At 44.3% G+C, this 27,495-nt stretch overlaps 1 protein-coding gene across 13 annotated transcripts in view; it reads left to right on the forward strand.

The window, feature by feature from the left end:
- The window catches only part of LOC110521090 (gephyrin), a 161,606-nt gene that overhangs the window by 98,368 nt on the left and 35,743 nt on the right, over positions 1-27,495 (forward strand). For 5 of the 13 annotated variants that reach the window (XM_036976166.1, XM_036976173.1, XM_036976167.1 and 2 more), the window contains exons 7-9: positions 2,400-2,687; positions 7,123-7,257; positions 24,499-24,540. In XM_036976166.1, coding sequence (XP_036832061.1) covers positions 2,400-2,687; positions 7,123-7,257; positions 24,499-24,540 — 465 coding nt within the window. The remainder of the gene's footprint in view (positions 1-2,399; positions 2,688-7,122; positions 7,258-24,498; positions 24,541-27,495) is intronic. The other 8 variants (XM_036976172.1, XM_036976174.1, XM_036976175.1 and 5 more) reach the window with 3 other exon arrangements.

The following is a 27,495-nucleotide window of genomic DNA, read 5'->3' on the forward strand; positions in this document are numbered from 1 at the left end:
CAGGTCTGACAGAATCAGTGCAGAAGATCTAGGTGTTGCTGTTGGCCCTCCTTGGTTGGGGACAGAAGCACCAGATCAATCACAAATAGTAGACATTTGACTTCAGATTCTAGTAGGGTGAGGCCGGGTGCTGCAGACTGTTCAGGTGCCCTCACCAATTAGTTTTATATATATGTTGAAGATGGTGGGGCTTAAGCTGTCTCCCTGTCTCACCCCACGGCCCTGTGGGAATAATTTTTTTGGGGGGGCCCATTTTTACTGCACACTTGTTTGTGTACATGGATTTTTTAATGTCGTATGTTTTTCCTCCAACACGACTTTCTATCAAGTTGTATAACAGACCCTCATGCCAAATTGAGTCAAAAGCTTTTTTTAAATCAACAAAGCATGAGAAGACTTTGCCTTTGCTTTGTTTGTCAATTAGGGTGTGCAGGGTGAATAGGTGGTCTGTCGTATGGTATTTGTTAAGAAGCCAATTTGACGTGCTCAGTACATTGTTTTCACTGAATAAATATATGAGTCTGCTGTTAATGATAATGAAGAGGATTTGCCCAAGGTTGCTGTTGACACATATACCATGGTAGTTATTGAGTTCAAATGTGTCTCTACTTTTGTGAATTGGGGTGATCAGTCATTGGTTCCAAATGTTGGGGAATATGCCAGAGCTGAGGATTTAAGGATAGCCAATTGGAATTTGTGGTCTGTTATATTTTAGAATTTCATTTAGGATACCATCAACACCACAGGCCTTTTGGGGTTGGAGCGTTTGTATTTTGTCCTGTAGTTCATTCAAGGTAATTGGAGAATCCAGTGGGTTCTGGTAGTCTTTAGAATTTGATTCTAAGATTTGTATTTGATCATGTATATGTTTTTGCTGTTTGTTCTTTGTTGTAGAGCCAAAAAGATTGGAGAAGCGGTTTATCCATACGTCTCTGGGTTCTAGCAATTAAACAGGATCGGTAGGAAGGTCAGTTTTACGAGGGTATGTTTGGCAGCATGAGTGAAGGATGCTTTGTTGCGAAATAGGAAGCCGATTCTAGATTTGGATTGGAGATGCTTAATGTGAGTCTGGAAGGAGAGTTTACAGTCTAACCAGACACCTAGGTATTTGTAATTATCCACGTATTCTAGGTCAGAACCGTCCAGAGGAGTGATGCTGGACGGGTGGGCAGGTGCAGGCAGCGATCGGTTGAAGAGCATGCATTTAGTTTTACTTGTATTTAAGAGCAGGTAGAGGCCATGGAAGGAGAGTTGTATGGCATTGAAGCTGATCTGGAGGTTAGTTAACACAGTGTCCAAAGAAGGGCCAGAGGTCTACAGAATGGTGTACCAAGAAGTGTATTCCTTTGCCATGTTCTTTTTGCCTTTACTGAGGGGCCTTACAGATGTTGTATGTATGGGGGACAGAGGAAGCGGCAGTCAAAAAATAATTTCCACCACTCTTGTTTCCATGTAATTTATTATGTGTTTGTTAAGCCAAGGCTTTAGGCTTGCCTAAACGAAGGAGATGAATACTTATGCAAAGGCTACACTTTCTCACTTTGACATTATGGAGTATTTGGTGTAGATCAATGACAAAAAAGAATAATCATAATTACATCAATTTCAATCCCACTTTGTTTTAAAGATCCAAGGGGGGGTGTACGTATGATACCGACTTCATGTACCACTTAGCAGAGGCTTTTATCCACATGTGCATGTGATCCCAGTGGGAATTGAACCCACAACATGAGCTTGCTAGCTCTCTATGAACAAGAGGCAAGATGACCTTACAGCAGTGCTATTAAAACTTCTTCAGGGGGGGACCTCATTTTCTCTGCCAGAATTTATGGGGACCTCATTTTCTCTGCCAGAATTTATGGGGACCACATTTTTTTTCCAAATGTAATGACACAACCTTAAAATCAGAACAGTTACATTTTCACATCAATAAATAACCTTCAAATCCTTATTTGCACCACTCATCAAAATTATGAGAAACAATAAATATATTTACTCAATATTCATTTTATTATTGTATTTTTCAACTTATCTCCAAATCGTATGTACTGTATATTGTCCAATAAAATAATTTTCACTCATAATATTTTTATTAATTGTAAGTTTTTTATTTGTCGACCCCGACCTTGAATACCACTGGCTAAGAGTCTGAGCCATAGGCAGGACGGAACTGAGATTGTTACCCTACTATCATGCCATTGACCTGCTGTAATAACCCCTAACTCTCCCTCTATCTTCCTGACCTCTAACTTCTGGCCCTCCCCTCTCCTCCAATAGGAGTTTCCAGTTCATCCTGTTGTATTAACTCTCATCCTGACTTCTAACCTCCTCCAACAGGAGTGTTTCCAGTTCATCCTGCTGTATTAACTCTCATCCTGACCTCTAACCTCCTCCAACAGGAGTGTTTCCAGTTCATCCTGCCCGCGCTGCCCCACGCTATCGACCTGCTACGGGACGCCGTGGTCAAGATGAAGGAGGCGGTGGACGAGCTAGAGGACCTGCCTTCGCCCCCGCCGCCCCTATCGCCGCCCCCCAACAGCTCGCCGCGGCGGCAGACTGAGGACAAGGGCGTACAGTGTGAGGAGGAGGACGATGACAAGAAAGACAGTGGTGTGGCGTCCACCGAGGACTCTTCGTCCTCGCACATCACCGCAGCCTCCATCGCCGCTAAGGTAACCAATGGGGAGGTAAGGGAACGTAGCAGGAAGGTTTTCCTGACAGGACTGGGATCTGAACTTTAAGGGTGGTGCAATGTTTATGTTCCCATTCTCCACTTTTTTCCTCTCTTCTTCCATTGTGTACACTTCCACTATTCTTCTCCTTCATTTCAAAGCATTGGATTGGTCTAAGCATTGGCTAGAGAGGGAGTTTCAACCATAAATCGATGACTCAATGTGTACAAGTGAACACAGTGGGAAAAGGGTGGACAATCGGGATGTATGTACACTATATGACCAAATGTATGTGGACACCAGCTCGTTGAACATCTCATTCCAAAATCATGGATATGAATATGGAGTTGGTCCCCTCTTTGTTGCTATAACAGCCTCCACTCTTCTGGGAAGGCTTTCCACTAGATGTTGGAACATCGCTGCTATACCAGCCTCCACTCTTCTGGGAAGGCTTTCCACTAGATGTTGGAACATTGCTGCTATAACAGCCTCCACTCTTCTGGGAAGGCTTTCCACTAGATGTTGGAACATTGCTGCTATAACAGCCTCCACTCTTCTGGGAAGGCTTTCCACTAGATGTTGGAACATGGCTGCTATAACAGCCTCCACTCTTCTGGGAAGGCTTTCCACTAGATGTTGGAACATTACTGCTATAACAGCCTCCACTCTTCTGGGAAGGCTTTCCACTAGATGTTGGAACATTGCTGCGGGGACTTGCTTCCATTCAGCCACGAGCGTTAGTGAGGTCGGGCACTGATGTTGGGCGATTACGATTAGCTCACATTAGGCGTTCCAATTCATCCCAAAGGTGTTCGATGGGGTTGAGGTCAGGGCTCTGTGAGGTCAGGGCTCTGTGCAGGCCAGTCAAGTTCTTCCACACCGATCTCTACAAACCATTTCTGTATGGACCTCGCTTTGTGCACGGGGGCATTGTCATGTTTAAACAGGAAAGAGCCTGCCCCAACTGTTGCCACAAATCGTCTAGAATGTCATTGTATGCTGTAGCATTAAGATTTCCCTTCACTGGAAGTAAGGGGCCTAGCCTGAACCATGGTAAACAGCCCCAGACCATTATTCCCCATCCACCAAACTTTACAGTTGGCACTATGCATTGGCACAGATAGCATTCTCCTGGCATCCACCAAACCCAGATTTGGCCGTCGGTCTGCCAGATGGTTAAGCGTGATTCATCACTCCAGAGAATGCTTTTCCAATGGCGAAGAGCTTTACACCACTCCAAGCCGACGCTTGGCATTGCGTCGTGATGGTGATCTTAGGTTTGTATGCGGCTGCTCGGCCATGGAAACGCATTCCATGAAGCTCCCGACAAACAGTTATTGTGCTGACGTTGCTTCCAGAAGCAGTTTGGTAGTGAGTGTTGAAAACCTCACAAAAATAACTTATAGTTGACCGGGGCAGCTAGATTTTATACACCTATCAGTAACGGGTGTGGCTGAAATAGCCGAATCCACTAATTTGAAGGGGTGTCCACATACTTTTGTATATATAGTGTATCTACATATTTCATATTAAACAACTCGCCATGCCATATTTCATACAACCACCATGCTCATTAATATTCTCTACACTTGTAACAACCCCATGTCTGTCGGTAAAATCTGTGAAATATGAATTTTTTTCAGATGGACGTGTGTGTGTGTGTGTGTGTGTGTGTGTGTGTGTGTGTGTGTGTCATTCATTGTCCATTGAAGTGACTGTTGTCCATTTCCATTGTTCTGTCCTGTCCAAGATCAGAGTGGACCTATACCGCTGTGGCCATGTTGTCATGGTAACGTCTGTGTGGTCCAGTTCCGGCTCCATCCCTCCATTTTTTATCATTTTCCTATCATGGACTTTCATTGGTAAGACTCTATGGGGCAATTTCCCAGACCCAGATTAAACATCCAGAATAAAAAAGCACTATCCGGGTCTAGGCTTAATCTGTGTCCAGGAAACCCTAGATACATTACATGTAGATCTGATTCATCTCTGTGATCTATAATCTATCCCCATGTCATCCTGGAAATAGTATCGTACCATCCATATTGCCCAGGTTCATTCATTATTCATTCATTAGTGTACTATCATCACATTCATTAGTGTACTATCATCACATTTAGAAGTGTCTCAGTATCTCTTGGTTAACCTCTTAAATGTAATGGCAAAATGTAGATATCCACCTAAATAGACATACCCAAAATAACTGCTATTCGTGTGTAATTACATCGTTCTGACATGCAAAATCTTGGTATATTTGGAAAGAAACACATGTCTTCCACAACATGTGAACAATATCAGAAAAACATGGGATTGATAGACCTAACAACTGGACATGGGTAGATGTTTTAATAAGTGGTGTCAGGTGTGGTCACAGGAAGATTCCAAGTGTCCCTAAACCTCCCCAAAGTGGCATATGTCTGTAAATGTGATAATTCCAGTTCTATTACATATTCACAATCTCTAAATCAAATCAAAATCACATTTATTTATATAGCCCTTCGTACATCAGCTGATATCTCAAAGTGCTGTACAGAAACTCAGCCTAAAACCTCAAACAGCAAGCAATGCAGGTGTAGAAGCACAGTGGCTAGGAAAAACTCCCTAGAATTGCCAAAACCTAGGAAGAAACCTAGAGAGGAACCAGGCTATGAGGGATGGCCAGTCCTCTTCTGGCTGTGCCGGGTGGAGATTATAACAGAACTTGGCCAAGATGTTCAAATGTTCATAAATGACCAGCATGGTCAAATAATAATAATACCAGGCAGAACAGTTGAAACTGGAGCAGCAGCACGGCCAGGTGGACTGGGGACAGCAAGGAGTCATCATGCAGGTCCTCCGAGAGAGAGAAAGAAAGAGAGAATTAGAGAGAGCATACTTAAATTCACACAGGACACCGGATAAGACAGGAGAAGTACTCCAGATATAACAAACTTACCCTAGCCCCCCGACACATAAACTACTGCAGCATAAATACTGGAGGCTGAGACAGGAGGGGTCAGGAGACACTGTGGCAATTACAACATGAAGACACTTTGGAGAGGTTGAAAGGACGCTTTTTTAAAATGGGGACGTTCTTCCTCACCCGTGCCCCAATGTCATTTTTCACCCTCCTTGAGACATGGTCGTTATTGAATGCCTTATGCTGTGTGGTGAGCATGGTTACTTCCCTAGTGTCCTTCCATGTCACAAAAAGCAGCGTGTCAGTCCTGATGCAACGTATGGTCCCCCTCTCCGCTGTCTTTGTCATGTCGTTTACCTTGGTTTTGGGGAAACTGATTCTCTTAGAATGAATGGTGCCACAAGCCCCTATTTTATTTTTCAAGGAGGTCTATGAAAAGCATGGGACTAGTATAAAAATGGTTCACAAAGAGCTTGTACCCACTGCCAAGTAAAGGGAAGTCCATCAGCTGCATGACAGTCTTAACTAAGGCCCTTCCCAGTGGGTGTGATCGCCTTGCCTTCATAGATGAAAAAGTTCCACGTGTAGGCAGGCTGAATCGGCACAAAGAGCTTGCAGCCCCATTTGGTCGGCTTATTATTCATATATTGCTTCAAGCCAATTGGAGCCTTTGAGGCAACCATGCGCTCATCTATAGATAGAATTTGAGCAGGCTGGAAGTAAGTTGTGCATGCCTCCACCGTGTCATGATAAAGGGGATTGACTCTTACAAGACGACCCTGCTTTTGCAGATACCGTACTCATACCAGACTGAATCAAATAAAAAAACATTTAAAAGTGCCCCCAAATATGGGGACTTTTTATATTTAAGAGGTTTTTAAGAGAACTACAGGATCTGTCTGTTTGGAAAGCATGTGGTATAAAAAGGAACTGTATATTCCACTGCTGTAATTATATGTTTTGTTTAGGCATAGGGTTTGAAATGAATAAAGGTTTGGTTTAGAAAGGAGGGTTAGGCTTAGAGTTTGTTACCACCGTCTGCCGTCATTAATTCAGCCAGTCAAATATGCAGACAGTTAAATATGCACTGTCTATGTGACAATAAACTACAAGATGCTGTGTTATAGTGCAGACAGTTAAATATGCACTGTCTAAGTGACGATAAACTACAAGATGCTGTGCTATAGTGCAGACAGTTAAATATGCACTGTCTATGTGACAATAAACTACAAGATGCTGTGCTATAGTGCAGACAGTTAAATATGCACTGTCTATGTGACAATAAGGCACAAGATGCTGTGCTATAGTTCAGACAGTTAAATATGCACTGTCTATGTGACAATAAACTACAAGATGCTGTGCTATAGTGCAGACAGTCAAAGTTAAAGGGGCATCTGCAGTTGACACGGTAACAAAGCAGTCAGTTGCAGATTGTCCCTTTTAAAGGGTGTTAGTGTGTTATCTATAGTACATATTCTGCAGTCAGTGTCAGTGCTATTTTCTCTCTCTCTCTGTGTGTGTGTGTGTGTGTGTGTGTGTGTGTTTGGGTAGATCCCAGACTCCATCATCTCCAGGGGTGTCCAGGTCCTCCCCAGAGACACAGGCTCTCTGAGCACCACGCCCTCTGAGTCGCCCCGCGCCCAGGCCACCTCGCGGCTCTCTACCGCCTCCTGCCCCACGCCCAAAGTAAGGCCACACACACACACACACACAGACAGCATTTTTCTGCAGCAGTGTTTTCTTCCGTGTCTATCATCACTGTGCTATGACAAACCAAAGTGTGTGCTTGTGTGTGGAGGAGAACCTGCTGTGGCTAGTATGGTAACGGTTGTGTGTGGAGGAGAACCTGCTGTGGCTAGTATGGTAACGGTTGTGTGTGGAGGAGAACCTGCTGTAACTAGTATGGTAACGGTTGTGTGTGGAGGAGAACCTGCTGTAACTAGTATGGTAACGGTTGCGTGTGGAGGAGAACCTGCTGTGGCTAGTATGGTAACGGTTGCGTGTGGAGGAGAACCTGCTGTAACTAGTATGGTAAAGGTTGCGTGTGGAGGAGAACCTGCTGTGGCTAGTATGGTAACGGTTGTGTGTGGAGGAGAACCTGCTGTGGCTAGTATGGTAGCGGTTGTGTGTGGAGGAGAACCTGCTGTGACTAGTATGGTAGCGGTTGTGTGATTTATGCTTGTTTGCTTGGGTCAAGTTGGTAATCGTTTGAATGGAATTATATTGAATAGACCCAGCACTCTCACACACACACACACACAAACACACACACACACACACACACACACAGGCCCTTCACCATCCCCTGCCTAAGTTAACCCACTCCAGTCTCTCCTGCAGGTCTAACATTCAGAGATGCAGTCAGTCTCTCTCTCGTTCTCTCTCTTTCTCTAGTTCTCTATCTCAATTCAATTTTCAATTTCAATTCAAGGGCTATCTCTCTATCTCTATCTATCGGTCTATTACTCTCTATCTGTCACAATCTCTCTCCCTCTCTATTTCTCTCTCTCTATTTCTCTCTATATATCGCTCTCTCTCGCTCCCTCTATTTCTCTCTATGTATCTCTCTCTCCCTGTATTCCTCTATGTATTTCTCTCTATCTAAATCTATCTATCCAATCTCTCACCTCATCTGTCTTGTCTCCTGGGAAAGTGTCATGAGAATAGACCAGAGGTTTCTATGCGAATGGCTGAAGGAGAGCAACCCATATATACACTGAGTATACCAAACATTAGGATCGCACAGTGCAGCCTCAAATCGTCAGGGCATGGACTCTACAAGGTGTTGAAAGTGTTTCCACAGGGATGCTGGCCCATGTTGACTCCAGTGTTTCCAAAAATGTTATCAAGTTGGCTGGATGTCCTTTGGGTGGTGGACAATTCTAAATACACACTGGAAACTGTTGAGCGTGAAACGTCCAGCAACGTTGCAGTTCTTGACACAAACTGATGAGCCTGGCACCTACTCGTTAAACCTCGTTCAAAGGAACTTCAATATTTTGTCTAGCCAATTCACGCTCTGAACGGCACACATACTTAATCCATGTCTCAACTGTCTCAAGGCTTGAAAATCCATCTGTCCCCTCCCCTTCATCTACACTGATTGAAGTGATTTTAACAAGTGACATCAATAAGTAATCATAGCTTTCACCTGGTCAGTCTGTCATGGAATGAGCAGGTGCCTTTAATGTTTGTTTTGCATACTCAGTCTATATATATACAGGGTACATAGATCTGCTACTGCAGCTTTACAGGTTCAGTCAGGCTGTCCATGGTCTTTATGTACTGGTGTCTTAGAATGGTACACTGTGGAGACCTGAGGATGAATATACCGTGAGAAGTGACTCAATGTCTGTGTTTTTAATTTACAATGAATTTACAAAGTTTTTTTGGTGTCATAAGCAGATCCGTACTTAGAATCATCTCAGTTTTCATTGTTGCTATGTTGCTTAGCAACAATGAAAACTGAGATGAATCTGTCCAAAAGTTCCAAGAAGATTGACTCCACCTACTTACAGTAACCTGGGGTTGTTGTTGATTCTAGAGTATAGAGTCTTGTTCTCTGTATGTAAGGATGTAGAGTCTAGAGAAAGCTGTGCTCCGATCCTCTTATCTTCAGTGGTGTTATTGTATAACTTGTGTTCTATATGTTCTGTATAGCGGACGTGTAATGTAAGGAGTAGCCATGGTGCTGCTGTCTCTATGTTACTAGTACCACTGCAGTACGAGGCCTAGTACTCTACATCACTAAACTAAAGCCCTTTTGTTAATGACCCAGTTTGAGTTGCTGCCTCTCTGTCAGGAGTTTCTTTATCCCCCACATGAGTCAGCGTGTGTGTGTGTGTGTGTGTGTGTGTGTGTGTGTGTGTGTGTGTGTGTGGCGCCTCTCACCACATGTTCTCACAAGTCTTAATTTGAAGCGGAAATACCCTCTGCTGCTCTGCCTCCAGACCAGACACACACACACCAAAGAGAGAGGCACCCAGACGCACGGCTCCAATGTCCAAAGCTGTCTGTCTGCACAGCCCAGGAGCAGACACACACACACACACACAAACTTTTAATGCACACAAATAACACAACATGAAAATTAACACAGACAGACACACACATGGACAGACTGTCTCACTACTACCAGGCACACACTGCTACCAGGCACACACTGCTACCAGGCACACACTGCTGCCAGGCACACTGCTGCCAGGCACACTGCTGCCAGGCACACTGCTGCCAGGCACACTGCTACCAGGCACACACTGCTACCAGGCACACACTGCTACCAGGCACACACTGCTACCAGGCACACACTGCTACCAGGCACACACTGCTACCAGGCACACACTGCTACCAGACAGAGTAACACACACACACTCTGACTGTGATGCTAGTGTAGTTGTACCCTTCCACTCTAGTGAGCATGTAGTGCAGTTACATAGGGGTTGAGTTTGGATTAATGAAGCATGTGGGAGTGTGTGTGTGTGTGGAGGCGGGGTCTGTTTGACCCTGATCTCTTTCTCTCTCTCTTCTTCTGTCTCTCTGTCTCTTTCTTTCTTTTTCAATCCCTGTGTCACTGTTCTCTCTTTTTTCTCTCTCTATATATGTCTCTCACTCGCTCACCCTCTCACTCGCTCACCCTCTCTCTCACTCTCTGTCTCTGTCTCGCCTAGAAGGCCAGCATCCCGGAGTCGCCTCTTCACTGTTGATGTTGAGACTGGTGTTTTGCGGGTACTATTTGATGAAGCTGCCAGTTGAGGCGTCTGTTTCTCAAGCTAGACACTCTAATATACTTGTCTTCTTGCTCAGTTGTGCACCGGGGCCTCCCACTCCTCTTTCTATTCTGGTTAGAGCCAGTTTGCGCTGTTCTGTGAAGGGAGTAGTACACAGCGTTGTACGAGATCTACAGTTTCTTGTCAATTTCTCACATGGAATAGCCTTCATTTCTCAGAACAAGAAAAGACTGATGAGTTTCAGAAGAAAGGTATTTGTTTCTAGCCATTTTGAGCCTGTAATCGAACCCACAAATGTTAATGCTCCAGATACTCAAATAGTCTAAAAAAGGACAGTTTTATTGCTTCTTTAATAAGAACAACAGATTTCAGCTGTGCTAACATAATTGCAAAAGGGTTTTCTAATGATCAATTAGCCTTTTAAAATTCTAAACTTGGATTAGCTAACACAACATGCCATTGCATCGAGTGATGGTTGCTGGTAAAGGGCCTCTGTAGATATTCCATAAAAAAATCTGTCGTTTCCAGCTACAATAGTAATTTACAACATTAACAATGTCTACACTGTATTTCTGATCAATTTTATGTTATTTTAAAGAACAAAAAATGAGTCAGTTGAGAACAAATTCTTATTTACAATGACAGCCTACTCCAGCCAAACCCAAACCCGGACGACGCTGGGCCGGTGCGCCACCCTATGGGACGGCCAGTTGTGATACAGCCTGGAATCGAACCAGGGTCTGTATTGATGCCTCTGGCACTGGGATGCACTGCCTTAGACCACTTCCCCACTTGGGGACCCCCCTGATAGTGGAGTCGAAGGAGCACGGCAACCAACGATGGTCGCATGTCACAAGCTGTGGAAGCCGAAGACAGCGACCTGCCGCAAAGCAGCCTACACTCCCAACGAGAGGCCCGGAGCAGATACAAACAACAAATAGTGTAGACGCCCTGGAGCTTGATCTCCCTGCACCTTTATCGCTAGGGGTAACTGTGTCTGCGGCCGCTGTGCCTACTCCTACTCCTTCCCCTATGATTTTGAAGTCGACGTCGGCAACCTTCCATCCTGCTCTGTATTGAGTGGGGCATCTCCATCTGTCGGAGGCACCATCCTGTGAAGCGTGGGAGTTGGCGGATTTCCTCGTCCTTCTCACCAGCCGGGATTTCGGGCAGCTCCATGTTAAGATATGTGACTGTACCTGGTGCAAAAACAATGTCCTATCCCGGAGCATGTGTAAATGACATTACTAAGCTGCTCCTGAATGTATTACGCTAGCACATGGACATTGATTCTATCGCAGTCCATGTGGGTTTTAATGACATCAGCTCTGAACAGTTGAAACTGGATTTCAAAGAGCTGATTGACTCTCTACTAAACACTAATAAAAGTCCCATCATATCTGGCCCTCTGCCATCTCTGAATCGTGGCATTGAACTCTTTAGCAGGATTCTCTCTTCACAACTGGCCACGTGATTATTGCAGCTCATTGGGTGTAACTTTTGTTGACAATGTCGATACCTTTTGGAAACAGAACATGTTTTATAAGGAGGATGGGATCCACCCAAATCATTTGGGTTCCTGGATCCTTTCACAGCATTATAAGGCTGTGTTGAGACAATGACTTATCAATGACCCAAGTCCAGCTCAGTTAATCCCTACCATTGTGCCGCTGAGTCATCATTATGCTTTACCAATTGTACATTACACCAGGGGCATCAGTAGACACAATGTAAGTAACCTAATGTATGTCCCTTTAACTGGCCTGAATGCCTCTGCTGATCCTACAGCTATACAGTATGCAGTAATCATGTGTCTATGAACCAGAGTTATACTGTTAGCACTGAGGCGGTGTGCTCTAGTAGGAAGTTCACCCTGTGCAGCTCACCCTGCACTAACATAAATAACATCATCATATCTACTTCTGCTAAGCTTCCCAGTAAAGCAATGAAAACAAGCAAGCGTCCCAGAAAAGTCCTCAAAATAGCCCACGTTAACATATGTAGCTTAAGAAACAAGGTTCATGAAATTCATAACTTGTTAGTAACAGATGACATTCATCTCTGAAACTCACTTAAACAAAGCATTTGATGATACAGTGGTAGCAATACAAGGTTATAACATTTACAGAAATGCCAGTGGTGGAACAGTCCGTATCTGGATAACATGTGTAAAATACTTGATAATGTATGTAATATCAACAGTGAGGTATATTTTCTGAGTGATTTAAATATCGACTGACTTTCATCAGGCTGCCCACTCAAGATAAATCTTCAAACTGTAACCAATGCATGCAACCTGGTTCAGGTTATCAGTCAACCTACCAGGGTAGTTAAAAACAGCACAGGAATGACATCTTCAACATGTATTGATCACATGGGGCGGCAGGGTAGCCTAGTGGTTAGAGCATTGGGCCAGTAACCGGAAGGTTGCAAGTTCAAATCTGTCGTTCTGCCCCTGAACAGGCAGTTAACCCTGAACAGGCCGTCATTGAAAATAAGAATTTCTGACTTGCCTGGTTAAATAAAATAAAAAACATCTTTAATAATGCTGCATAAATGTGCTTGAAAGCTGTATCCAGATCCATTGGATGTAGTGATCACAATATAGTAGCCATATCTAGGAAAACCAAAGTTCCAAAGGCTGGGCATAATATAATATAGTCATACAAGAAGTTTTGTAGTGATTCCTATGTTGTTGATGTAAATAATATATGTTGGTCCATGGTGTGTAATTAGGAGCAAACAGACACTGTACTTGACACATTTATGAAATTGCTTATTCCAGTTACTAATACAGTGCCTTGCGAAAGTATTCGGCCCCCTTGAACTTTGCGACCTTTTGCCACATTTCAGGCTTCAAACATAAAGACATAAAACTGTATTTTTTTGTGAAGAATCAACAACAAGTGGGACACAATCATGAAGTGGAACGACATTTATTGGATATTTCAAACTTTTTTAACAAATCAAAAACTGAAAAATTGGGCGTGCAAAATTATTCTGGCTGCACAACCAATTGGCAAAATGTTCTGCAAATTAAGATGAAACGGAATGAAAAGAAGAAACTACACTATGAAACAAATATAAATGACAAAGAATAATAGTATAAAGCTTTGGAGCACCTTCAATTAAATTTTGGGAAAAAAGGCAAACTCAGCTCCATCATTCATTGAATCGGATGGCTCATTCATTGCATAACCGACTGATATTGCCAACTACTTTAGTTATTTTTTTCATTGGCAAGTGTCACGAACGCTGGAATAAATGGACCAAGGCGCAGCGTGCGTAGAGTTCCACATGTTTATTTAAATGAAACTCACAGAAAACAATGAAGCGCAAAACGGAACGTGAAGCTGATGTAGTGCTCGCAGGCAACTATACATAGACAAGATCCCACACCAAACAGGTGGGAAAAAGCTGCCTAAATATGATCCCCAATCAGAGACAACGATAGACAGCTGCCTCTGATTGGGAACCATACCAAGCCAACCTATAAATAAATAAATAAACTAGAATGCCCACCCTAGTCACACCCCAACCTAACCAAAATAGAGAATAAAGGATCTCTAAGGTCAGGGCATGACAGCAAGATTAGCAAACTTAGGCATGACATGCCAGCAACAAATGCTAACACTACACATCCAAGTATATCTGACCAAAATATGAAAGACAAAAATTGTAATTTTGAATTCCGTAAAGTGACTATGGAAGAGGTGAAAAATGTATTGTTGTCTATCGACAATGACAAACCACTGAGGTCTGACAACTTGGATGGAAAATTACTCAGGATAATAGCAGACGATATTGCCACTCCTATTTGCCATATTTTCACTTGAAGCCTACTAGAAAGTGTGTCCCCTCAGGCTTTAAAAAAATATATATTTCACCTTTATTTAACCAGGTAGGCCAGTTGAGAACAGGTTCTCATTTACAACTGCAACCTGGCCAAGATAAAGCAAAGCAGTGCAACACAAACAACACAGAGTTACACATGGGATAAACAAACGTACAGTCAATAAAGCAATAGAAAAATCTATATACAGTGTGTGTTAATGTAGTAAGATTAGGGAGGTAAGGCAATAAATAGGCCAGAGGGGCAAAATAATTACAATTTAGCATTAACACTGGAGTGATAGATGTGCAGAAGATGAATGTACAAGTAGAGATACTGGGGGTGCAAAGGAGCAAATAAATAACAATATGGGGATGAGGTAGTTGGGTGGGCTATTTACAGATGGGCTGTGTACAGGTGCAATGATCTGTAAGCTGCTGCTTAAAGTTAGTGAGGGAGATATGTCTCCAGCTTCAGTGATTTTTGCAATTCATTCCAGTCATTGGCAGCAGAGAACTGGAAGGAAAGGAGGAGTTGGTTTTGGGGATGACCAGTGAAATATACCTGCTGGAGCGCATGCTACGGGTTTGTGCTGCTATGGTGACCAGTGAGCAGAGATAAGGCAGGGCTTTACCTAGCAAAGACTTAGAAATGACCTGGAGCCAGTGGGTTTGGGGACGAATATGAAGCGAGGGCCAGCCAATGAGAGCATACAGGTCGCAGTCGTGGGTAGTATATGGGGCTTTGGTGACAAAACGGATGGCACTGTGATAGACTACATCCAATTTGCTGAGTAGAGTGTTGGAGGCTAATTTGTAAATGACATCGCCGAAGTCAAGGATCGGTAGGATGGTCAGTTTTACAAGGGTTTGTTAGGCAGAATGAGTGAAGGATGCTTTGTTGCGAAATAGGAAGCCGATTCTAGATGTAATTTTGGATTGGAGATGTTTAATGTGAGTCTGGAAGGAGAGTTTCGCTACCTAAGGATAGCAAAGCCCCCTTTACTGGCTCAAATAGCCGACCAATCAGCCGGTTGCCAAACCTTAGTAGTTTGAAAAAATTGTGTTTGACCAGATTCAATGTTATTTTACTGTAAACAAATTGACAACAGACTTTCAGCACTCTTATAGCGAAGGGTACTCAACAAGCTCAGCACTTCCACAAATTACTGATGATTGGCTGAGAGAAATTGGTGATAAAAAGATTGGGGTGGCTGTTTTGTTAGACTTCAGTGTGGCTTTTGACATTATTGATCATAGTCTGCTGCTGGAAAAACGTATGTGTTATGGCTTTACACCCCCTGCTATATTGTGGATTAAGAGTTACGTACATGTCTAACAACACAGAGGGTGTTCTTTAATGGAAGCCTCTTGAACATAATCCATGTAGAATCAGGAATTCCCCAGGGCAGCTGTCTAGGCTCCTTACCTTTTCAAGCTTTACGAACAACATATTAGTTGAGTAAAGTCAGTGCTTTGAGTAAAGTCAGTGCTTTGAGTAAAGTCAGTGCTTTGAGTAAAGTCAGTGCTTTGAGTAAAGTCAGTGTGTCTATGTATGTGGATGACTCAACACTATACACATCATCTACTACAGCAACTGAAATTAGTTTCAGAATGTGTGGCAAGGAATACATTAGTCCTAAATATTTCAAAAACTTAAAGCATTGTATTTGGGACAAATCATTCACTAAACCCAAAACCTCAACTAAATCTTGTAATTAATAATGTGGAAATTGAGCAAGTTGAGGTGACTAAACTGCTTGGAGTAACCCTGGATTGTAAACTGTCATGGTCAAAACATTTTAGATACAACAGTAGCTAAGATGGAGAGAAGTCTGTCCATATTAAAGCACTACTCTGCCTTCTTAACAGCACTACCAACAAGGCAGGTCCTACAGGCTCTAGTTTCGCACCTAGACTCCTGATCAGTTGTTTGATCAGGTGCCACAAAAAAAGGACTTAGGAAAATTGCAATTGGCTCAGAACAGGACAGCACGGCTGGACCTTGAATGTACACAGAGCGCAAACATTAATCATATGCATGTCAATCTCTCCTGGCTCAAAGTAGAGGAGAGATTGACTTCATCACTGCTTGTATTTGTGAGGGGTATTGACATGTTGAATGCATTGAGCTGTTGGTTTAAACAACTAGCACATAGCTCTGACACCCATGCATACCCCACAAGACATGCCACCAGAGGTCTCTTCACAATTCCAAAGTCCAGAACAGACCATGGGAGGCACACAGTACTACATAGTCATGACTACATGGAACTCTATTCCATATCAAGTAACTGATGCAAGCAGTAGAATCAGATTTAGATTAAACAAATACACCTTATGGAACAGTGGGGACTGTGAAGTAACACAGACATAGGCACAGACACATGCATACACACACATGATAACATACACACTATACACACACGTACACATGGATTTTGGGTTGTAGATATGTGGTAGTGGAGTATGGGCCTGAGCGCACACACTTAGTGTGTCGTGAGTTCTGTAATGAAAGTATTGTAATGTTTTTAAAATGGTATTAACTGCCTTCATTCCTGCCTTGGCAGCAGCTAATGGGGATCCATAATAAATACAAATGTATACCTTTGGAGCCAAGGCAAGACGTCTCTCCTCCTCCTTCACTGGAATATGTAAAGTGAATCACTCTGAGAAGACTGTTATAAACAAATCACCGCCTTGAGCCCTTGACCTCTATCTCCGTCCCCCTTAGAAGAGATATGGCCAAGGGAAGGGTGTAGCTCAGGCAAGCGCATGCACACGCGCACATGCACACACGCACACATTCACACATGCACACCTACACACTTATACATTCTGTATGCACACACAACACACACAGTGTTAACACACACATACACGCTTATACACTTATACATTCTGTATGCACACACAACACACACACTGTTAGCATACGGTGCGGCAGGTAGCCTAGTGGTTAGAGTGTTGTACTCGTAACCTGAAGGTTGCAAGATCGAATCCCAGAGCTGACAAGGTAAAAATCTGTCATTCTGCCCCTGAACAAGGCAGAATAACCCACTGTTCCTAGGCTGGTATTTTTTTTATTTTAAAAACACACACATAACACTGTATACACATTCATGCATATACACACACATGCACATTGTCCAATGCGATCTCTACAGTGTTGTTGGGAGGACATCACTGGCATCACTCGGACTCAAACACTGCTACATTCTTATTTATAAGGCCATTTCAGGAAAACTGCTTCTCTTCTAGATAGAAATGGAAACACATTCAAGCTCCGATCTCAATCTTGTTTTATGCTAACAGTCCCAAACATGGAAAACGGTCCTTCTGTTACTCAGCCCCCTGGTGTTTGGAATTCCCTCCAAGCCAACCTACAACCCCGGGACCTGGTGTCCCTGGAGGAGGTCAAAGGACAAATAGATTAACAAGTTGTTGAGACATGTTGCTGTTTCTAGTTGTCACCCGATGGCACTAGTTTGTGTTGCCTTATGTAAGGAAGCATATTGTTTTTACTCCACACACACACACTCTATTTGTTTGCTGTTGTATTTGTGCGGTTGCCAGTGTCTTCTGTCTGTGTTGTCCGTTTTGCCGTACATTGTTGTTGTTTTTGTCATCCCAGCTCCCGTCACCACAGGCGCCGTTTTGCCTCTTGCCAGGCCGTCGTTGTAATAAGAATTAGTTCTTATTGGTTAAATAAAAATATGCTGTATCCACACACACATCACACACACATCACACACACATCCATACACATCACACACACATCACACACACATCACACACACATCCATACACATCACACACACATCACACACACATCCATACACATCACACACACATCACACACACATCACACACACATCCACACACATCACACACACATCCATACACATCACACACACATCACACACACATCACACACACATCCATACACATCACACACACATCACACACACATCCACACACATCACACACACATCCACACACATCACACACACATCACACACATCCATACACATCACACACACATCACACACACATCCATACACATCACACACACATCACACACATCACACACACATCACACACACATCCATACACATCACACACACATCACACACACATCCACACACATCACACACACATCACACACATCCATACACATCACACACACATCATACACATCACACACACATCACACACACATCCATACACACATCACACACACATCCATACACATCACACACACATCACACACACAACCATACACATCACACACACATCACACACACATCCATACACATCACACACACATCACACACACATCATACACATCACACACATCACACACACATCACACACACATCCACACACATCACACACACATCCACACACATCACACACACATCACACACACATCCATACACATCACACACACATCATACACATCACACACACATCACACACACATCCATACACATCACACACATCCATACACATCACACACACATCACACACACATCCATACACATCACACACACATCACACACATCACACACACATCACACACACATCCATACACATCACACACACATCCACACACATCACACACACATCACACACATCCATACACATCACACACACATCATACACATCACACACACATCACACACACATCCATACACATCACACACACATCACACACACATCCATACACATCACACACACATCACACACACATCCATACACATCACACACACATCACACACACATCATACACACATCCACACACATCACACACACATCACACACATCCATACACATCACACACACATCACACACACATCATACACACATCACACACATCCATACACATCACACACACATCACACACATCACACATGTCACACACACATCCACACACATCACACACACATCCACACACACATCCACACACACATCCATACACATCACACACACAACACACACACATCCAAACACATCCATCCACATCCACACACACACATCACATCCACATACATCACACACACACACATCACACACACATCCATACACATCACACACACATCCACACACATCCATACACATCCACACACATCCATCCATATCAGCCATAGTAGGCGTCCTTCCTAGTATGTAACACACTGTACTGGGTGTTGCTACGTAGCCTTGAACAGCACTTCACTGTACTGCGGTCGTTGCTACGTAGCCTCGAACAGCGATACACTGTCCGTACAGTAGTGTCTGTAGGATAGATCTCTCTCTATGTTGTGGGTGTAGTCCAATGATTGCGGTCGTTGCTACAGTAGCTGTGTAAAGTGGATAAGTCTGTCCAGTATTATATCTCTCTGCGTATGCCGGTGATCCTTTCTAGCTCAGTTGCTCAGCAGAAGCTCAAACAGGAATTACCCATGACGCTCTCCGTAGAGAAATGGTCTTCCGAATCGGAGGCTTTGCTACAGGACTGCTTTGCTAGCACTGACTGGAATATGTTCCTGTACTCCTTTGACAGTGTCGACGAGCTAACCACCTCTGTCACCTGCTTCATTAAGAAATGCATCGCCGACGTTGTCCCCAACAGTTAAGGTTCGCTGCTTCCCCAATCAAAAGCCCTGGATTCACATTGAGGTTGGCGCTAGGGCTACAGTCCATTACTGGTTAGACCCAGCCGTGACCTGCCCAATGATGCCTCTCTACCAGACCAATTCAATGCATTTTATGCATGCTTCGACAAAAAACAACACCAAGCCGTGCATAAGGGCCCCCACCAACCCAGAGGACTGGGTGATCTCGCTCTCCAAAGCAGACGTGAGTGAGGTTTTTGAATCAGGTCAACGCTCTCATGGCCGCGGAGTGTTCTCAGAGCACGCACAGAACAGCTTGCAGGCATATTTACGGTTAATTTCATGCTTTCCTTGTCCCATTCTGTAATCCCCACGTTTCAAGCTGACCACCATCATTCCTATTCCCAAGAACTCTGAGGCTACCTGCCACAATGGCTACCGCCCTGTAGAACTTACATCTGTAATCATGAAGCCTAGAAAGGCTGGTTATGGCACACATCAACTCCATCATCCCAGACACCTTAGACCAGTGGTCACCAATCTTCAAGGCATTCCTAGTCGATCACCAAACATTTCTGTAGAAAAGCCAATGATCAAAGCTTGCTCTCCTTTTATTTAAATTTTTTGCTGTTGGCGGTAGGTGCAGTTAATTCAGAATCCCTGCAAATCGGGGAAACGAAGTGTTCATATTTTCAACCATTTCATTTGTCTAAAAAGACAAACTCCTCCCCAGTGGACCTGGAGAACTCTAGCTAAATTGAGTTTGCCTACTGCTGGCCAATTGGATAGCTCAAATCACCGTGCCTACGAGCTGTCACAACCCCGGCCACAGTAAAGTTTCATTCTAGCCTACGTAATATTTAATCATTTTTTAAAACCAAGACTACAGAGAGACTGTCCAAGAATACAGCAAAGAGCTGATGTTTTAAAGAGTGAGTTCATGTTTAAGTTCATTTTAGCACTGTCAACACTGTTTTTATTCAAATCTATTACAAACCATAAAAGGCGATTCCCCCTACTTCCGCTCGCTCTGCAGCTGCAATGAATGAGTAGCTATGTGTATGGATAGCCCTGCATTTGTATTATTATAAACGTTGTATCTATTTTAATATTGAGGAAAATGTAACTTTCTCTGGTCGTAGGAACAACATGAGTTTGTGCATGAGGCAGATGCGGTGCGACTCGAGTTTCTCCATCAGGTGGAAGAATGTGTATCCTCCCTCTGGTCAGTCTCACCTCCCTCTGGTCAGTCTCACCTCCCTCTGGTCAGTCTCACCTCCCTCTGGTCAGTCTCACCTCTCTCTGGTCAGTCTCACCTCTGTCTGGTCAGTCTCACCTCTGTCTGGTCAGTCTCACCTCTCTCTGGTCAGTCTCACCTCTCTCTGGTCAGTCTCACCTCTCTCTGGTCAGTCTCACCTCTGTCTGGTCAGTCTCACCTCTCTCTGGTCAGTCTCACCTCTCTCTGGTCAGTCTCACCTCTCTCTGGTCAGTCTCACTGGAGGAAAGGAAGGAGAGAGCAGGTGGAAGACAGTGTCCCTTCTCTCTGGTCAGTCTCACCTCTCTCTGGTCAGTATCACCAGAGGAAAGGAAGGAGAGAGCAGGTGGAAGACGGTGTCTCCTCTCTCTGGTCAGTCTCAGCGGAGGAAAGGAAGGAGAGAGCAGATGGAAGACGGTGTCCCCTCTCTCTGGTCAGTCTCACCAGAGGAAAGGAAGGAGAGAGCAGATGGAAGACGGTGTCCCCTCTCTCTGGTCAGTCTCACCAGAGGAAAGGAAGGAGAGAGCAGGTGGAAGACGGTGTCCCCTCTCTCTGGTCAGTCTCACCAGAGGAAAGGAAGGAGAGAGCAGGTGGAAGACTGTGTCTCCTCTCTCTGGTCAGTCTCACCGGAGGAAAGGAAGGAGAGAGCAGGGACCATCAGAAACAAACTCGCTGCTGTCTCCAACCCTCCACTGAGAGTAATGCCATGTTGAAAACAACTGGGAACTCGTAAATCTCTGACTTCCGACTTCAGTCCATTCAAGACAACTGGGAACTCTGAAGAAATCCAACTCGGAATTCCAACTCGGAAACTCTGGCATCTTTCTAGAATTCTGTCTTTCTGACCTGAAGATCACTGATGTCATAATTTGACCTCATTACTTGTTTTGTTCCCAGTTGTCTTGAAAGCAACATAAAAGTCAGATGCAGGTACCATCAGTTCAGTAAATGAAACATTTAATTCCTATGAAGTGTTGAATGGAATGTAATGTGTATAGTACATTATTGTCCGTCCTTGGTTGCGGTCTGTTTGGCTCGGCGTCCCAGCGGTCTGTTTGGCTCGGCGTCCCAGCGGTCTGTTTGGCTCGGCGTCCCAGCGGTCTGTTTGGCTCGGAGTCCCAGCGGTCTGTTTGGCTCGGAGTCCCAGCGGTCTGTTTGGCTCGGAGTCCCAGTACCAAGTGCCAAGTCTAGGTCCAAAAGGTTCCTTAACAGCTTCTACCCCCAAGCCATAAGACTACTGAACAATTCATCAAATGGCTATCCAGACTATTTACATTAATCCCCCCACCCCCCCCCATTTTATCCCCTGTATATAGCCTCGTTATTGTTCTTTTATTGTTGCTCTTTAATTTTTTAGTTAATTTAGTCAATATTATGATTTTTTTTTTAACTGAATTGTTGGTTAGGGGCTTGTAAGTAAGCATTTCATGGTAAGGTCTACACCTGTGGTATTCAGAGCATGTGACAAATAACAACATTTGAGTTTAATTTTTATTTATTTTATTTAAAGTCACCATCACATAGTTCCACTCCCATTGCTTATACTACAGAGTATATAAGGATAGAAGGGTCTACGGCCTACAGGTTACCATCATCTACAGATCAAACAGGGTTAGAATGGTCTGAGGCCTACAGGTTACCATCATCTACAGATCAAACAGGGTTAGAATGGTCTGAGGCCTACAGGTTACCATCATCTACAGATCAAACAGGGTTAGAATGGTCTGAGGCCTACAGGTTACCATCATCTACAGATCAAACAGGGTTAGAATGGTCTGAGGCCTACAGGTTACCATCATCTACAGATCAAACAGGGTTAGAATGGTCTGAGGCCTACAGGTTACCATCATCTACAGATCAAACATGGTTAGAATGGTCTGAGGCCTACAGGTTACCATCATCTACAGATCAAACAGGGTTAGAATGGTCTGAGGCCTACAGGTTACCATCATCTACAGATCAAACAGGGTTAGAATGGTCTGAGGCCTACAGGTTACCAACATCTACAGATCAAACAGGGTTAGAATGGTGTTAGACAGTTATGAGGCCTACAGGTTACCATCATCTACAGATCAAACAGGGTTAGAATGGTGTTAGACAGTTATGAGGCCTACAGGTCACCATCATCTACAGATCAAACGGGGTTAGACAGTTATGAGGCCTACAGGTTACCATCATCTACAGATCAAACAGGGTTAGAATGGTCTGAGGCCTACGGGTTACCATCATCTACAGATCAAACAGGGTTAGAATGGTCTGAGGCCTACGGGTTACCATCATCTACAGATCAAACAGGGTTAGAATGGTCTGAGGCCTACAGGTTACCATCGCCTACAGATCAAACAGGGTTAGAATGGTCTGAGGCCTACAGGTTACCATCATCTACAGATCAAACAGGGTTAGAATGGTCTGAGGCCTACAGGTTACCATCGCCTACAGATCAAACAGGGTTAGAATGGTCTGAGGCCTACAGGTTACCATCATCTACAGATCAAACAGGGTTAGAATGGTGTTAGACAGTTATGAGGCCTACAGGTTACCATCATCTACAGATCAAACAGGGTTAGAATAGTCTGACGCCTACAGGTTACCATCATCTACAGATCAAACAGGGTTAGAATGGTCTGAGGCCTACAGGTTACCATCATCTACAGATCAAACAGGGTTAGAATGGTCTGAGGCCTACAGGTTACCATCGCCTACAGATCAAACAGGGTTAGAATGGTCTGAGGCCTACAGGTTACCATCATCTACAGATCAAACAGGGTTAGAATGGTGTTAGACAGTTATGAGGCCTACAGGTTACCATCATCTACAGATCAAACAGGGTTAGAATGGTCTGAGGCCTACAGGTTACCATCATCTACAGATCAAACAGGGTTAGACAGTTATGAGGCCTACAGGTTACCATCATCTACAGATCAAACAGGGTTAGACAGTTATGAGGCCTACAGGTTACCATCATCTACAGATCAAACAGGGTTAGACAGTTATGGGGGTGTTAATATGATGTGTTAATATGATAGTTTGTGTTATGTTTTCTATGTACAGCATCTTTCCCACAGTTAGTAAAGGTTTTGATGCTTTGCTTGGGTCATTCACACACACACACACACACACACACACGTGTCATAATGCCCTTGACCCTCGGCTTCGCTGGCTTACCTGGGACAGACACACTGATGCTGCGTTCATGTGTTACTCAGAACTAGGAAACTCGTACGTGTCTAACAGGGAAGCGGGGTACAGCAACGCTATCCGAGTAACACTTGGAAGGCCATTTTGTATTGTTTTGGACTTCAGAAGCTCCAAGTCTGGATGCGTCTGATTACTTCTGATCATTCTGATAGCACATGAACACAGCATGAGACACAGAGCGGTGGGCCTCCTGACGGACAGGGGTACTGTCTGTCTCACAGTCTGTCTGTCTGGCTATGTTAACCCTGTTCTCTTTTCCCCTCCTCCTCCTCTTCCTCCTCCTTCTCCTCCTCTTCCTTCTGTCTCGTGGCACTAGGCGCGGCTCCCCTCCTGTTCATCCACCCTAAGCATTGCTGAGGTACTCCTGCATGACTTCTAATGCATCGCCATGGCCACCGTCGTCATGGCATTGTCATGGCTTCAGTGACCACGGCCCCCCTCCTCCTCTTTCACCTGGCATGCTTGCTCACCACCCCACCCCCCACCCCCCCACACACACACACACACACAGAACCACTTAGGGTCATCACCGCACCATCCAATCCACACACTCTTACTGACATGTAATTTTAAGTACAGTGTTAGAGTTGAAACATCATGGTAGTCAGATGTTGATTGTACCCACAGTGCATTGCTCCACCCCTCAGCTGGTTTTGAGCTTGGCTTGGTCCACTATCTCTAACAGGCACCTCTCGTGTGGTTGACACTCTTGTAGTATTGATTTAACTGTTACGTAATGAGATTTACGATTGGGATGGAATACGGTGTCCATCTCCAATTGATGGGCAGTGGAAGGATACTTCCACCCTGTCAGTCGATTTCCTCTTAGTGACTATTTAGAAAAGCCAGGGAAACGCTGGACACTAAGGGCTCTGATGCAATAGGCGAGAGTGGGGTAAGTTGAGCCCCCCCCCTACGTTAATGACTTGTTGCAAATCCAATCAGTTTTCCACGTTGATTCAACATCATCACATTGTACACTGCTCAAAAAAATAAAGGGAACACTTAAACAACCCAGTGTAACTCCACGTCAATCACACTTCTGTGAAATCGAACTGTCCACTTAGGAATGCAACACTGATTGACAATACATTTCACATGCTGTTGTGCAAATGGAATAGACAACAGGTGGAAATTATAGGCATTTAGCAAGACACCCCCAATAAAGGAGTGGTTCTGCAGGTGGTGACCACAGACCACTTCTCAGTTCCTATGCTTCCTGGCTGATGTTTTGGTCACTTTTGAATGCTGGCGGTGCTTTCACTCTAGTGGTAGCATGAGACGGAGTCTACAACCCACACAAGTGGCTCAGGTAGTGCAGCTCATCCAGGATGGCACATCAATGCGAGCTGTGGCAAGAAGGTTTATTGTGTCTGTCAGCGTAGTGTCCAGAGCATGGAGGCGCTACCAGGAGACAGGCCAGTACATCAGGAGACGTGGAGGAGGCCGTAAGAGGACAACAACCCAGCAGCAGGACCGCTACCTCCGCCTTTGTGCAAGGAGGAGCAGGAGGAGCACTGCCAGAGCCCTGCAAAATGACCTCCAGCAGGCCACAAATGTGCATGTGTCTGCTCAAACGGTCAGAAACAGACTCCACGAGGGTGGTATGAGGGCCCGACGTCCACAGGTGGGGGTTGTGGTTACAGCCCAACACCATGCAGGACGTTTTTCATTTGCCAGAGAACACCAAGATTGGTAAATTTGCCACTGGCGCCCTGTGCTCTTCACAGATGAAAACAGGTTCACACTGAGCACATGTGACAGACGTGACAGAGTCTGGAGACGCCGTGGAGAATGTTCTGCTGCCTGCAACATCCTCCAGCATGACCGGTTTGGCGGTGGGTCAGTCATGGTGTTCCCCAGACCTGAATCCAAATGAGCACATCTGGGACATCATGTCTCGCTCAATCCACCAACCCCACATTGCACCACAGACTGTCCAGTAGTTGGCGGATGCTTTAGTCCAGGTCTGAGAGGAGATCCCTCAGGAGACCATCCTCCACCTCATCAGGAGCATGACCAGGCGTTGTAGGGAGGTCATACAGACATGTGGAGGCCACACACACTACTGAGCCTCATTTTGACTTGTTTTAAGGACATTACATCAAAGTTGGATCAGCCTGTAGTGTGGTTTTCCACTTTAATTTTGAGTGTGACTCCAAATCCAGACCTCCATGGGTTGATAAATTTGATTTCCATTGATCATTTTTGTGTGATTTTGTTGTCAGCACATTCAACTATGTAAAGGAAAAAGTATTTAATAAGAATATTTCATTCATTCAGATCTAGGATGTGTTATTTTAGTGTTCCATTTATTTTTTTGAGCAGGGTATTTATTTGTTGAAATGACGCAAAAACAATGTTGATTCAACCAAGCACTGGAGAGAAAATATACCTTTTATCCACCAGTACACCAACACACACACAGCCAATATCACTGTCATTCACTCACTAACACTAACTCACTCACTAACACTAACTCACTCACTAACACTAACTCACTCACTAACACTAACTCACTCACTAACACTAAGTCTCTCTCCTCCACTCATTAACACTAAGTCTCTCTCCTCCACTCATTAACACTCAGTCTCTCACCAACACTCAGTCTCTCTCCTCCACTCACTAACACTAAGTCTCTCACTAACACTAAGTATCTCACTAACACTAAGTCTCTCTCCTCCACTCACTAACACTAAGTCTCTCTCCTCCACTCACTAACACTGTCTCTCACTAACACTAAGTCTCTCTCCTCCACTCACTAACACTCCCTCTCCTTCACTCACTATCACTAACTCACTGTCAGACCCCATGCAAAATGTGCTCTAGTTTGGAGTGAAAACTCTTGAGAAGTTGCCATCACATTATTTGGTTGTTATTTCATCCATTTCTGGTTCTGTATCGTCGTAGTAGTGCTTGTTTTGCAGTCAGTGGACTTTTTTTGCAAAGTATTTTCTTTAAAAAAAATGGATTGCTGTATGGGTGTCTGGGCAGTAGTCCTGGCTTGGATCTCTGTGTGTGTGTGTGTGTGTGTCTCATGGGTAGCTTATGGGTGGGTGTGTGTGTTTTTGTTTCACTGTGTGTGTGTGTGCGTGCGTGCGATTGTGTGCCCGCGTGTTGGCGTGTGATTGTGTGCCCACGTGTATGTGTGTGTGTTAGGTCAAAACTATACATGTGTTCTAATGTAATGTACCAGGACATTTGCATGCTTTCCTACCTGCGTGCCTGTGTGTGTGTGTCTGTGTGTGTGCGCGTATGTGGTGTGTGATGCTTGATGGCGTGCGTGAAGGCGAGTGACCTATCCTGTGGCTTT

The sequence above is a fragment of the Oncorhynchus mykiss genome, chromosome 4 (assembly GCF_013265735.2).
Source record: "Oncorhynchus mykiss isolate Arlee chromosome 4, USDA_OmykA_1.1, whole genome shotgun sequence".
Taxonomy (NCBI): domain Eukaryota; kingdom Metazoa; phylum Chordata; class Actinopteri; order Salmoniformes; family Salmonidae; genus Oncorhynchus; species Oncorhynchus mykiss.